Raw genomic sequence first — 14,067 nt, forward strand, 5'->3', positions numbered from 1 at the left:
CTGACGGGCCCACCAGGCGACAGGGCCTCATCCTGGGGGCGTTGTGTGTGAGCCTCCACCGTGGCCGTGTGCGAAGCGAGCCAGCCTGCTGAGCGCGTGAGCAGCGCGGCCGTGAGCGTGAGCCGAGCGGGGCCGTCGCTGCTGCGTGTGGCTTTGCCCGAGGCCCCGAGTAACGGCTTCTCTCTCTCTCTCCACAGAGTCGCAGTGCACGCTGTGCGGGGAGCCGGAAGGTGAGTGCGCGCGGCGCCACCCCCGCGCGGGCCCGCGGTCCTTCGTGGTGCTGGACGGGACGCGGGGGTGGGCGCCCAGCGTGGCACGGAGCAGGTGCCGGGAGGGAAGCGGACGCTGCGGCCGGGGCAGCACCGCCTGTCCCATGCGTTAGGAACTTCGGATGGTTTTCCCCACGTGCACAGACACACACAGCACACGCGCACACAACACACGTGTTCGCATGTAACCTGCAGGCACACCCCACACAACACAGCACACGTGTGCATACACAACATTCAGCACAACACACACATGCACACATACATGCCTGTACCACACACAACACAAACACGTACGCACATACCCACGTGTGCACACACGCACAGCTGGGGACAGCCCCCGTGCACCCTGTGCCCGCACCCGGGTCTCCCCGTCTACTCTCTGCGGAGGCCGCGTGTGCTGAGCAGTGTGGCCCTAAGGAGCAGGCCAGCACGACTCTGGTTGGGCGTGGGTTCCCTTGGGGCACTTGCTCAGTGAGGGTGCTGGCCCGTTTCTGGGGACGTCACGGTGGTGGGCTCAACTCTGCAGTGGCCCGAGGCTGACCGGGATGGCCATGCAGCCTGACCCCTGCCGGCAGTGGGCGAGGCCCGCCGCCCCCACGTCCTGGCCCAGGAGGAACCTGTGGGACCAGCCCCTCCAGACGGCAGCCAGAGCCAGCCCAGCCTGGGCGGAGTCCGGGGAGCACTCCCCCACTGCCCGCTGTGGTGCAAGGGCCCCGTCACACACCGTGTCAGCTGGCACAGGTCGGGGAGGGGGGACCGTGCCCGTCCCTGTCCTGGGGGCACACCCATGGTAGTACTCAGGTGAGGCCGACTTGCCCTCACGGAAGACGAAGGCCAGATCTCCAGCCGAGGAGACCCGAGGGCTGGGCTTCGAGGGCTGGGGTGGGTGACCGTCGTGGGAGGTGGACAGGGCCGTGGTGGCCTCCGCGTGCCTGTCCCCCAGGATCCCTGGTGCCTCTGACGCGGGTGCAGTTCACGCTGCAGGTGGGGTTGCTGCAGAGGCGGGAGAGGGCGGTGGGGTCTGGCAGCCCGGGCCCAGCCACACTGCGTGCCAACCGGCTGTCACGTGAACATTCACGCGTTTTTCAGTCATTCGAGTAATTAGTCTAAGCGAGAGCTGGCGGGCGCGCTGAGTGGCATCTGAAATCAGCTCTTTTGTTCGGTGATTTCTGTGGCGGCTTCTACCAGTTAACTTGCACTGTTCTCAGAAAGGGTCAGAGCCAGGGGCTGGCGGCGGCGCGGCCATCAGGGGGCATGGTGGCTGTCCAGCCGGGCGAGGGCACCACTGCCCAGCTCCTGCCCCTGCCCCTCTGGCTCCGTCCTCAGGGAGCCCTGAGCAGCCCTTCAGGGCTGAACCGGGGGACGGGAAGCAGCCGTTTGCATGTCCGAGCTCACTCTCTGCAGAGCAGCCCGGATGGTCTGCACTGGCTCAGACGGCGGGATCTGCCAGCCCTGCGGGTTGGAGCAGAGTTCACGGGGTGCTGGAGACCTCCATTCTGCACCTGCGGGTTCCGTTTCTCAGAGAACTGAACAGTTTAGTCGCATGTAAAATGTAGATCTCAGTTTCGCATGCACACCGCCGACACTGCATACGCTGCCGGGCTTCTGAGATCTGGAGACTGATTCGATGGGGTGGGACACACTGCGGTCCGTCAGCGTCTCTTCCTGTTCAGACTCGCAGCTCATCCGAGCCTGAGTCTCGACTCAGCGCCAGGACCGTGGGGGGTCTCGTGAGGTGGGTGCATCGAGCCAGCAAGGCCTCCAGTGACAGTGTTCCACTGGCTAGTGACCCATTCCACAAAAAAAGAAAAAGAAAAAACCTAAAAGTTTACTGATAACAGTCTCACTTGTTGAAACGATTTGCTACATTAAAATAAGGGAGACTGTCTCAATGCATATCGTTCTCCTCATGGTCCCTGGTGCCTTGTAGACGTCAGTGGTAACGATGTGATGTGGCCAGGTCACTGGTCCTTCTCTCTTGACGGTTCCGTGCAACGCTGCCCATCTGCTTTGCACAAGGAAGTGTTTTAAGAGTCCCCGATCCTGTCAAACTGTTCTGACAGGTGCATGACACCACTTGCTGCTTAACGAGACCACAGGGGCAGCTGCAGACGTCAGGCGGGACCAGAGGTGTCGGCTCCTGGGTTTGTCTGTCTGTCTGCAGTTTTTGTGGTTTGTCCTCTGAGCAAGGGGATCCCCTGACATGGGAAGATGGGTGATGGGGGCTGCTGCAGGGAATGAACCTGAACTCCTCTTCAAGGTCATAACGGTGTCTCAGACCTATGTTATTTGACCCAATTAAAAGCAGGAAATAAAATAAGCCAATGGGATGTAAGTTTGCACAGAAAGATACGCTAGAAAATGTTGGGATGGATTTTACCATGAAAGGTTTTTAAGTGAAAGAGGCCTAGAGATTATAACTTCAAAAGAAGTTGACTGTTGGTGGTGACATAAATAGGCACTGGATTATTTGGAAATGTTCTTTATAGAAATTTCGGTCCAAAAGCAAAACGCAGGTTGAAAAAAAAGTTTAAGGTAAAAGATTTTCTTTCTAAATCTATTCTTTTTTATGTATTTTTTATTCTGATCATTTAAAAACACGAATCGCTTACTCCTGTTGGCATTTCAGACAGACAGACGGATTGCGTTTTGCTATGAGTGGAAGGGGGTGCCCCCCCCCCCACGGCGCGGGCGGAAGGGCAGCAGGTGCCATCCTGCATCTAGCGCCCTCGCGGTCCTGATCTCTTAGTGCAGATGTTAGGGGTCTTGCGGCGGACTGCCGGTCGCTGGAATGCTCCGAGCTGCGTGCACACTGCTGGGCACGAGTCCTCCTGGGGGTTAAAGCCCCCTCCGCACGGGGGAAAGCTGAGCATCGGGTTTGGAAGGAAGCATTTCCACCCCCTCCCCTCCGACCCCCTGCCTGTCCCTGGAAACAGGGGCGTCTCCTTATCAAACGCAAGGGCCCACTCCCTCCGTTTTGAGATCGTACCTTTTTAATGGTTTTCTTTGGACAAAACTGGTCTTTTGTGATCACTGTTCTACAAATACACAGAACTGCTGTCTCACACGGATCAGTGTTTCCAGTGCCTCGCTGAGCTGCAGTGAAAGAAAGGGCCCCCCACATCCCAAGGGCGCGGGGGAGGGGGGCGTGCCGCTCAGCTGGGTGGAGGCCCCAGAAGGGCAGCTTGGATCTCACTCGAGAAAAGGTCTAGCGAGTTCGAAGGAAGAGCGTCTCATTTCCAGGGGCCTGGGGGGTGCGGAGTGACCAACAAGAAATACACGCGCCAGGCGTGGGCGCGAATGCGGAGTCCCCGGGAGGGGGGCCGCGCTGGCCTGTGGGCGCTGTGTGCGGACGGCTCTGCCCTCCACGCCATGCCCACCCGTGCCTGGCCGTGCTCCATGCTCGTCTCCCTGCGCCTTCGAGGCAGACGCCGCCCGCCGAGCCGAGCCCTGGGGCGCTGGTCCGACCGCCCGCACAGGCCACCGTAAGCTGCAGGGGGAGTCGGAGGCTCAGACGCCGGGGAGGGGCGCGCGCATGCGCCACCCGCCGTCTGAGGCGCTCGCCGTCCTGCGCGCGTGCAGGTGACGTGGACTGTGCGGGGAGCCCCGATTTCCCCATTTCTGTCTGTTCGGTTATCCGGTATCTGAGAGTCAGGCGTTCAGCTGGCGTTGGAACAGTTTTACCTCATTAACCTGCTCAAGTTTAAAATAAATATTTTGCTTTTCTGGTCACCGAGCAGTTTAAATGTCAGTTCCAGGTCCGTTAGGGTGAGGCGAAGTCCCGTCTGTTTTCTCGTTGGTCGCTGACCCTGTGCCTGTGGGTCGTGCTTTGAAGCGTGTGTGGGAGGCGAGCGCACGCCGCGCGCAGGGTCCAGGCGGCGAGGCCCTGGGGACCCCGGCGGGTCCAGCCCAGCGTCGAGAAGCCGGCTGTGCAGCGCGCGCGAGCGCGGGGCGGCGTCCGCCTTCCGTGGAGACGTGACCCTTCGGCCGTCAGCCCTTTGTTTTCGGCGCGAACATCCTGACATGCGCCCGGGACCCCGGCGTCCCCAGGCCCTGGCGACTCCGACGCTCCGAGGGGCCGTCGGGCCCCCCGCGCGTGGCACGGGAAGTGTCTGCGCAGAGGCCAGAGTCGCAGCCTCTCGTGTGCCGCCCCGTGACGCCCCGAGCCGCCCCTGCCGCCCCGTGCCGCCCCTGACGCCTTGTGACGTCCTGTGATGCCCCGTGACGTCCTGTGCCGCCCCGTGACGCCCCGTGACGCCCCGTGACGCCCTGTGACGTTCCGTGCGCCGGCAAACGTGGCACCGAGAGGCGCACAAGCGGAGGCGCCGCCCCTCCTGTCCCCGCGGCCTCCTGCCACCACCCCGCGCTCAGCGAGCCCCAGGGCGCTCGCCACCCACGCGAGGTTCCACGGGGCTCGGAGAACGTGCTGGGAGGGCGGCCACCCGCCGTGGGCCCGGCGGCCGTCACGGGTTCCCAGGGCAGGCGACGTGAGCCCGGGGCCACCGCGCCCCGGAGCGTTCGCGCAGGTGCTGTTCCTAGATGCGGGCTGCGTTTCAGGCACTGTGTGTCCCCCTTGAGGGCCTGAGAGAAACGAAAAGCCGTGGGCACCAAGGCCCTCGTGTCAGTGAGACGTGGCTGTGGATTTGCTTTTCTCTGTTTCCTCTCATTAGCAGCGTCGTGAATGACGGACAGTTGTGGTGCCACAGCCTTTATCCTTACAGAATGGCTGGGGAAGCCACGGCCGCCAGCACAGAACTGCCGTGCGGCCTCCCGGCTGTGTGCTGGGCCGCCGTCCCCATGCCGTCCCGGGGCGCGCCCGCGCCCGCACCGTCCGCTCTTCGGCCCCTGCCGACTTCTGGGGGACAGGCCGTCGGGGGCGGCGCAGCGGCGCCTTTGCCATCACGGCGCCCAGCGTCTGGCGACCTGACCTCTGGCCCTCAGGTGGCCGCGCCCGGAACCCCGTGTCTGCGCCCGCGTCTGCCACGGGCTGAAGCTTCGGCTCCCAGTGGGGCGTGGCGGCCTGGGCATCTGCCGGCGCGGGAGCTCGTTGTCCACGGCGGCAGCGTCTCCGCCCGCTGTTTAGGGGACCCTGTGCCTTGTCCGCAGACGGGCGGCAGGGCAGGCAGCCGGGAACCAGCCTGGCAGAATGCCAGTGCCGCCCTGAGCAGTAAGGAGTTCCTGTCATTCACACCCCCGCCTTCACGCATTCCGTGGTGGTGAATTTCAGCAGATGATCCATTACCAGAATGAAAAGTAAATTGTCAAATAAATAACAACAAGTGTGTAAAAGAAAAACAACATGAAAAGGAGAAAAAAGGTTAGGAATACGAGGAGAGAACTCAACAGGTGTTGGTGCGAATCCAGCGTTTTCCCTGTGCCCCCCGCTGCCTCTCCCGCCTTCTCCGCACCAGGCGGGGGCGTGGGCAGGGGGCTCACCCCACTGGGGCCCTGGTCGGTCGGCAGCAGCGCCACGGGGCTCTCCAGTCTGCAGCCAGGGCCTGCCCCCCGTGGCAGAGGCCGAGGAGCACGCCTGTCCCCCAGCGTCCCTGCCCGCGTGGGCCTGACATGCGGCCGGAGCTCATTGGACTCCACAGGGACGCACAGCGCGGTTAGGCTGACGCTGTCACAGGCCAGACCGGACACTGCCCCCCCACGGGCACGTGGCTCCTGCCTCTGAGCGTCTGAGTGGGGACTCATTTCGGTGGACGGGGCGGAAAGGGAGCGGGGTAACGTTTGCTCGGAGAGGCTCAGGGACCACTGAGCCCCACCGTCTGCGTCAGGCAGCTGGAGCCCAGAGGGCAGTGTGGTGGCAGCGAACCCGGAGAGGCAGCAGACAGGGTGTCAGGCCTGAGCCCCGACACCCGAGGTCCAGTCACGTGATGGCGGCCATCACCCGGGTATGAAGCAAACAGTCGCTGAGTGCTGCCCGGGTGCCAGGCCGGCCGGCTCTGCGTGGGGACTGCAGCCCGGACAAGACAGGCCTTTGAGTCGGGGGCAACAGGAGCAGCGGAGTGGCCACCAAGCCCGCGTGGAGGCTGGGGCGTGGCCCCCTCGGCCTCCCACCAGTGAGTCGTCTGCAGTGCAAGTGCGTCCCGTGGCCAGCGCGGCTGGACCAGGGGACGGGCGCCCGGCCCCCCGGGGGGGCTGGGACCCGTCGCCCTTCCACACTGTCCCCTGGGGCGGTGGGTCTTCAGTGCTGCCTTGTTTGGTTTACGTAAGTCATGTTTATTTTACATTCTGCTTAAAATAAGGAGTCTGCGCGGTTTTCCTGAGGTGTGAACCGTCGCTGACCGCGGTTCACTCACCCTCCTCGTGCTCGCTCCGGCACGAGGCTTCCTGTTCCGAGTCAGAGTCACCAGTGACCACGTCTCACGTCACTCAGAACGAGGCCCCGTGCTTGGTCTCTGTTTACTTCGTGTAGCTAGATTGCTGAGTGGCGCACGCTCCACTGTATAAATACGTAGTGACGGTTTCCGGACACCCGAAAAGATGCTCGGCCTTCTTGACGGTGAAAGAAGTGTTTGTACGAAGTGGCAAAGGGCAAAGCATTTCTCAACGTGCCACCTGGTGACGGCCGCGGACCCCCCACCCCCCGCAGCCGACGCGGCGGCTTCGCCAGGGCGTTGACGCCCCACGGCAGCGGCAGGAACGAGAGCTGGTCCCGCCCACAGAAACGCGAAGACGCGGCCGTGGCGAAAGCAGAGTTCAGCAAGTCACTAGACAGACTACTGTCGCCTCCAACAATCAGAAACAGCCCAGGCAGGGTTTCCAGAGTTACCGCACTGCAGTTTTCAAGTGTTCCGTTTCCAGCAAAAAAAATCAAAAGACATAAAAAGAAATAAACAGCTGTGGCTCATTCAAAGCAACAGAGACGCCGAGAGGGAGCCAGCCCTGGAGGAGCAGGCGCTGGGCTGGCTGGACACAGGGTTTGGAAACGCGGCTCCCGTGGCCGTGGAGAGAGGCGGGGACAGCCTGCGGTGAGCATGTGCGGGGCCCGGGGCCCCGTCTCGGGCAGGGTGCCCACGCCGATGGGGAGCCGGGGGCAGCAGTGCGGCCTCGTGGGCAAGGTCCCACTCCCCAGGTCAGCGTGGCCATGTGTCCTGTGCGCGCCCCGAAACGCGTTTGCAAAGCCCGGGTCTCCGTTCCCCAGAGACCGCAGCGTGGCGTAATGGGGTCCCCACCACTGAAGAGGCCGTTACAGCTGAGCTGTCCTGACACCGCGAGGCCCTGAGATCCCGCAGCCTCACCTGAAATGCCCCGCAGCCTGCACACTGCCGCATCTTACCCTGTGTCTTCAGGGCGCTGTTGAAAGCTAGTTTGCGGATCCAGTTCTGCCACGTCTTAGAAAAACAGGCACTTTGCTGAGCCTGAGTCACAGCCGCACTGGCCTCCTGCTCGCGCTCAGGCCCCGGGCCCCGCGAGCCGCATCTGCTTCCCACATGTCAGCTGCGGGGGCTCGGAAGGGTCTGTTTCTGTCGACATTCTAGAGCCATTTCTCAATCACTGCGTCGCCTCTCTCTGCGAGTCACCGATTTGAACGTCTTCCCGTCCCAGCTCACGCCCTGCACAGTGTCCTGAGGATGGCGTGGTGCATGGCCCCACCCTGCTCAGCACCCGGGGCAGCCGGCCAGCCTGCCGGGTGCGTGAAGGGGGCCCAGCCGCGCCTGCCTCCTACCCTTCCCACAGGCCGCCACCTCGTCCCTGGTCCTCTGTCCGCCCTGCTGGCCCTGCCCTGCCCACGTCTGCCAGGAGGGTCAGACCCGCGGCTCCGCCCCCGCGGCACTGGGTCCTGTCAGGTCCTTCCTGCCTGACTCCCCCACAGCACCCCGACGACCTCCTCCCCCCGCAGCATCAGTTTGTTCTCTGTTCAGGGACACGTCACACCGGAGAGCAAAGACCACGTGACTTCACTTAGCTGTGGAATCTGAGAAAACAGATGAACAAACAACAGTGAAAGGACGAATTTGGCTGCAAAAGGACAAAACTGGCTGCAGAAGAAACCGAGAGCCCAGATAAGTCAGTCACTAGTAAATAAAATCATGGTAAAGACTCTGACCCAACACTTTCCTAGGAGGGAGAGGAGGTCGGGAGGAAGGGGGGCGAGGCCCGGGGTGGGGGCCGCACCGGGAGCCGTGGAGGCAGGTGCTCGGTGTCGTGACGTGTGTCGTCTGGACTCCGCAGAGCCGAGCTCCGTACGCGGGCAAACAGTGCCGCGCTCTCGTGGTCGCAGCTGGAGACCGTCCGGCGAGAGGCTGGGAGAGCGCAGGCGTGTGCGGGACTCAGACGTGCACGCACAGTGGGTGTGCGTTGTCATTACACGATTGCTCCTGACCCCCCCCCCACCCCGATGCCACCTGCTGGCAGCGTAGACGAGATGGCACGGGGGCCTGGGGTGTGGACGGCGGTCGGGCGGCCTGCCGCGCTCCGACTGCCTGCCGCCCGCCTGGGCAGCTCCCGGGGCCGCCGCGTGCGCTCTGGCGTGCACCTCCGCGGAACGGAGACCCCCCGCACGCCATCCGCGGCTGTCCCGGTGCGTGCGAGCCGTGCCGGCCGCCCCCGTGGTCATCGTCCAGCCTCAGCACGCAGCGTTCTGGTCGCCCGGGGCTGTCCCCGCCACGCAGTCGGCGTGAGAACAGGCGTTTCTCTTCCTGCTTTCCCTCCGTGTCCCAGTGGGGCAGACGGCTTGTAAAGGCCCATTGCCACGATCAGATAACAGCTTTAAAAACTCTCATCGATTCGCTTTGCTTTCTCTATAAAAGCAGCTGCCAAATTTAATCTGAGAAATCGCTTCTATATTCAAGAAACGTGGCGAGCCTTTGGGGGGGCGGGGTGGTAAAGCATCAGCTCGCGGGAGCAAGAGTCTGGCCAGCAGCTGCCCGAGGAGCGCAGTGCTGCCCGACACTCGCTTTGATCGTCCCTTACAGGTCCATGGGTCACGTGCTCTTGAAAATGCCACCGCAGTTGTTGGTCGGGTGGGGCGGGCAGAATGAGGCAGGGCAGCGGACGTGCCGGGCACCGAATCCACGAGACGTCGTGTCTCGCACTCCGAGGAAGCCAGAGCCATTTCCGCTGATTGCGAACCCACACCGCCAGCGTCCCCAGGGGGCTCTCTTCCGCGTCGGCGTGTCTGGCGAGCGTGACCTTGGGGGGCGCGGGGTAAAACGCCCTGGCCGGGCCGCCTGGACAGCACGCCCCGCGCCCTTGGAGCCATCCGTGTTAGGCTGGGCTGTCTCGTCCAGTGCTGGGACCTGGGGTCCTCAGGGCCCTGAGCATGGTGGGGGGTGTGGGGTGACATTCCAGGCGGGGGCACATGGTGCACGTGCAGCGTCTCCTGGCCGTTCCTGAGGAGAGCCCCAGGCTGGCCCTGCCCACGCCATGCTGCCCACCCTCAGGCCGTCGGGGAGACACCCCCCCAGGCCCTTCTCTCGCCCCGGCTCGGGCAGATTCCATGCGAGGACTTCCTCCAGCACACGGCGGGGCTGCGTGGCCGCCCCGTGCATCCCACATAGGGCGCCGTGGAGGCCGCAGCTGCAGGAGAGGCAGACGCCGGCCGGAGGCTGCGCAGGGAGCCTGCGGGGCTGGCCACCCGCCGCGCGCAGAGGACTTCGCCTCGAAAATGAGTCTCTTGAGACACGTTGTGTGTTTCTGGCGACAGCCCATCTGGGAGCCCTCTTTCTGAGCGCCGATTCTCCTAGACCAGCCCAGCCCCCAGCTCGTGTGAAGCTGTCGGTCACAGAACACACATGCTCCGTGGTGGCGCACGCGGTGACGAGGTCCTGCCAGCTCCCCGGTGCTCGGCGCAAGGCAGAGCTGAGCGGCCTTCGCGGACGGCCTCGCGGGGCTGCCGGCAGGTGGGCCGCACCCACTGTCTGCTGAGCCCGCGGGGACGTGGCCCCGCTGGGCGGGTGCCCAAGGTGCAGAGGGGCCGAGTGGCAGCACCGGGAGCTCTGGTCAGCGAGGGCAGCGGACTGACGAGGGCGTCGTTCCACGCCCACAAAGCACCGCCTCGTGCCGCGGACCCAGAGCTGTACCGGGTGCCGGGGCCGGGGAAAAGGCGGCCAGCCGAGCCGCAGCGAGCACGCAGACCTGGGGTGGCAGCGAGCAGAGCCGGCCGCGCCGCGAGTAGCCGCACCCTGCCTGACCCCGCGGACGCCGGCGTGTTCGGCGTGACTCCCCGCTGTGCACGCGTGGCCTGGCGTGTTGCGTGATCTCTCCGTCCCGGGGCCTTTGCGTGGTCAGGCAGAGGGAACAACAGACCCCTGCAAACCACAGCCCAGGCCTCTTTGTGGAGGGGACAAGGAGCGAGCCGTGCTGTCCCCAGCACCCACGTGCGCCCCGTGGGGACCCGTCTGAGCCCACCAGCCACTGGGGTTGAGCGCGGCCATCAGCCATTCAGACGCGGTCTCCACACAGCTGCTCCCTCAGCTCCCTGGGGCATCCTCGGTCCGTGGCCGGGCCGGGGGGCAGGTCAGATGCCCCAGGGCCACGTGACAACAGCTTCGCGCCCAGGCAGCCGGCTCCTCGTCCCCTGGGGCCGTCCCTCCCCCCTGAGTGGGCTCGGCGCCCTGTGCTCACCCCGCAGGGCCGGAGGAGTCACCGCTCCGTGGACCAGAACGGCGTTGGTTGCGTTGGGCGGTCGGCCGGGCTCTCAGGGCCAGGACGCACAGACACGGCGCGCCGGGGTGGCCTCCTGCATACGCCAGCACCGTAAAGGCCTGGCCAGCACCGTAAAGGCCCGGCCAGCGCCGCCTTCCAGACACAGGGACGCGGGCTCCGGGGCCCGCCCCTCACGCGGCAGACGGGCTGACGTGGGGCCCGGCTGCGGAGCGGAGCCCCGGTCTCATTAGCTCTGGGCTGAGGCGAGTCTCTCAGATTTGGGGACTGAGCGTCCACTCAGCTCCGAGGCGAGATGGGTGTAAGGACCCAGGACGTGCGTGTGGGAAGTGTGGGGGGGAGGGAGGCCGTGTGGCGGTGACCGCCCCTGACGGTGCCCGCAGAGTCCCCGCTGGCCTGAGGACACAGCGCGGGCGGACGGCCGTTTCTCCAGGCTCCCAAGGGACCTGCCGACCAGCCCTGGCCCCAGCACTGTTGGGAGGTGCGTGCAGCTCGCCCGTGAGAACGGCGGCCTTGCCTGTAGTGGAGAAAGAGGGCTGAGTTGAAGCATTTATTTTGTGCAAAGGATTTGCCAAACTATGGGCTGAGTTTTCCCACATTAAAAGAACTTGCCTCGTCCTCAGAGGCTGCTGCAGCCACCCGCCCGCACTCTGCAGGCCCGGGAGGCGCCGGTGCTGTGTGGACCGGGCCTCACGCTCTCTCAGGGGCCAGCTGGTGGGGGGGCAGGGTGCCACTGGGCGGAAACCTGCAGATTCAGGGCTCACACAGGCGTTGCCCGGATCCCAGCTCAGCGATGGCCGTGCGCTTCGAGAGACCGAGGCCCTCCCCGCCCCTGCACGGCGTGGCCAGGGCGCTGTCCACTGCGTCCCCGAGGGTCAGACCCGAGTCTAGTCGCTCCTCTGAGTCACCGTGCAAACCCTCGCTCAGACGTTAGGGACCGCGAAGGCGTCTTCCCAGAGAACCGGAACTGCTGATCTCTCAACAATCTCAAGACAGAGCTGCGAACCCACTGCGCGCACATACGTGGTGACTCGCCACTGGCGTCTGGCTCAGTCATTCTTTTACAGAGAATTAATTCTGTTGGAAGTATTTTAGTGAAACTTACCACAAAGGAGGAAACGAGGAACGTCTTGTTTGGGGCGCGGGAACAGGGCCACAAGCCTGAGGGTTTTTGCAAGGAGGGCGTTTGCTCCAACACGAGCTTCTTCGGAAAATCACTTGCATGAGTCCTCAATGTGGAGAGGGGAGGGGCAGGGCCAGCTTAGTCACAGCCGCGTTGCTATGGGAACTAGAGTTCACAAACGTTTCCTGAGCAGAGTGGAGCTGGAATTTGAATGAGGTCTGATTCCGATAACCTGATATCGATTAACGTTCTGTATTAGAAATAACACCATCTTCATGGTCGGCGAGCATAAACATGTGAGGAGGAACGCTTCCTTGCACCGTGGGTGGCCGTTTACAAACGCTCTTGGCTCTAAAGCAGCAACAGCTTCGGGGCGGGCTGGCCGCGAACAGCGGGGAGAGCTGTGCCCGTCAGGAGACGGTGACGGGTGACAGTGTGCGGGGCAGAGCGCGTCTGGGCGCTGCGCTCAGACAAGGAAGCACCGGCCACCGGCTGCACGGAGGTCAGCGCGGTCGGGCCCCGTGTGCCCGCCTCGCTGGGCGGCCGTGCGAGAGCCTCGCCGGCGTCCTAGGAGGCACCACGCAGTGATGTCACTGGGGCCTCCCAGGACAGGTGCAGCATGTCCTCAGTCGCCGCGCCGTCAGGCCCCGAGCCGGCTCCTTCCCGGTGTGCGGTGTGGTGCGCCAGGCCCCCCGGTGGGAGTCGGGCCTAAGGTGTCTGCTTCAGAGCTGAAGTGGGACCCGGCGTGTGTCACGGTGTCTGGCAAACAGAAACGTCCCGTGCCCGGCAACTGCTTCGAGGCCTGCGTCATTGTCATCAAAGGCGAAGATCTTGAACCGTGGTTTTATGGAAAAGTTTGAGTCCTTTATGATTACATGTTTCTGGATCCGTAATACCAAGAATTCCTCAATCCTCGTCAAGGTGAAAACTAAGATTTTGGCATCAGCTCTGAAACCGCCCTCCACTCCCCACTTCTGCGTCCACATGAGTGATCTCCAGAGACACTTGACCAGGCAGACTGGTCATGTCTTTGGGCCCCTGCGTGACAAGGGCCGCCCTGGTGTCCCCTGGTGCTGGATCCAGTCACACACGCACATGACTTAGGCGAGCAGTGAGCCGGTGGTCTGCAGTCCAGCCTTACTTGTTTCACTTGGTCATCTAAGCAGGCGACAGGCAGCTGAACCCCTGAAGTCCTGACGTTAATGGGGCGACAGAGCTGAGTGACATGCCTGCTGAATTCCAGTCACGAGTGCAGGCTCCAGCCCCTGCTCTCGGAGGGAGCCCCAGCTCGCCCACGCCCGGGGCGAGGCTCCCTGAGACCACACCGGCCCGGCATCAGCCCTCACACCCGCACCCTCGGCACCCTTGTCCGTCACTGCGACTGCTGTGGGGCCAGGCAGAGGAGGGCCCTGGCTCGGACAGCCCGTGCGTGGGAGGCCTTAGTCACACTGTCCCCATGGGCCTCGGCCTGCAGAGCCCAGAGCTCACCCCGCTGCTGTGGACCCCACACCTGGGTGTGGAGCACGAGGACTGACCCAGCCACGATGACCCGCTGAGTCTGGCCCCGCTCGGCCCCTGGGGAGGGGACAGGTCTCCAGACACCGGCCAGTGCATGGCACGTGTGCCCTGCTCAGAGCCCAGGTGGCGCTTCAGCCCCCTCTGCTGTCCCCGGAGTGCAGAGCCCACTCCACGGGCTCTCAGGCCAGGCACCAGATCAGCGTCCCTGGCCACTTTTCGTCTGCTCTTGTGACCTCTGTGCTTTGTTTTACCTTCTCAGACCACTGCTGGGGGGCGGGGGGAGGTCAGTACACCCTCTTTCCACGTGACGGAGCCTAAGAAAAGCGAGCGGCAGGAGCAGCTGGACGTGCAGGCTGCCGCAGTGACAAACATGCGGGGTGGCCGGCGACAGGACGCAGGGGTCCCCCACACATGGGCGTCCTCGCGCGAGCCCGGGGCGGCTGGCCGCGGGGCGCTCGGCAGTGGTGTGGGGCCGGCGCGGGGCGGGGCGCCCGGGACCTGGGCAGCCGGGCTCGCCCAGAGCTGAGCCGCGACGCGGGG

General features: G+C 64.1%; 1 protein-coding gene across 5 annotated transcripts in view; it reads left to right on the forward strand.

Moving 5' to 3' along the window:
* Positions 1-14,067, forward strand: part of DLGAP2 (DLG associated protein 2) — a 228,210-nt gene that overhangs the window by 149,316 nt on the left and 64,827 nt on the right. For 4 of the 5 annotated variants that reach the window (XM_036228968.1, XM_036228966.1, XM_036228970.1 and 1 more), the window contains one exon: positions 198-230. The exons of the other annotated variant lie outside the window; for it this stretch is intronic. In XM_036228968.1, coding sequence (XP_036084861.1) covers positions 198-230 — 33 coding nt within the window. The remainder of the gene's footprint in view (positions 1-197; positions 231-14,067) is intronic. 5 annotated transcript variants of the gene reach the window in all.

The sequence above is a fragment of the Rousettus aegyptiacus genome, unplaced genomic scaffold (genome assembly GCF_014176215.1).
Source record: "Rousettus aegyptiacus isolate mRouAeg1 unplaced genomic scaffold, mRouAeg1.p scaffold_m13_p_11, whole genome shotgun sequence".
In the NCBI taxonomy this organism is placed as follows: domain Eukaryota; kingdom Metazoa; phylum Chordata; class Mammalia; order Chiroptera; family Pteropodidae; genus Rousettus; species Rousettus aegyptiacus.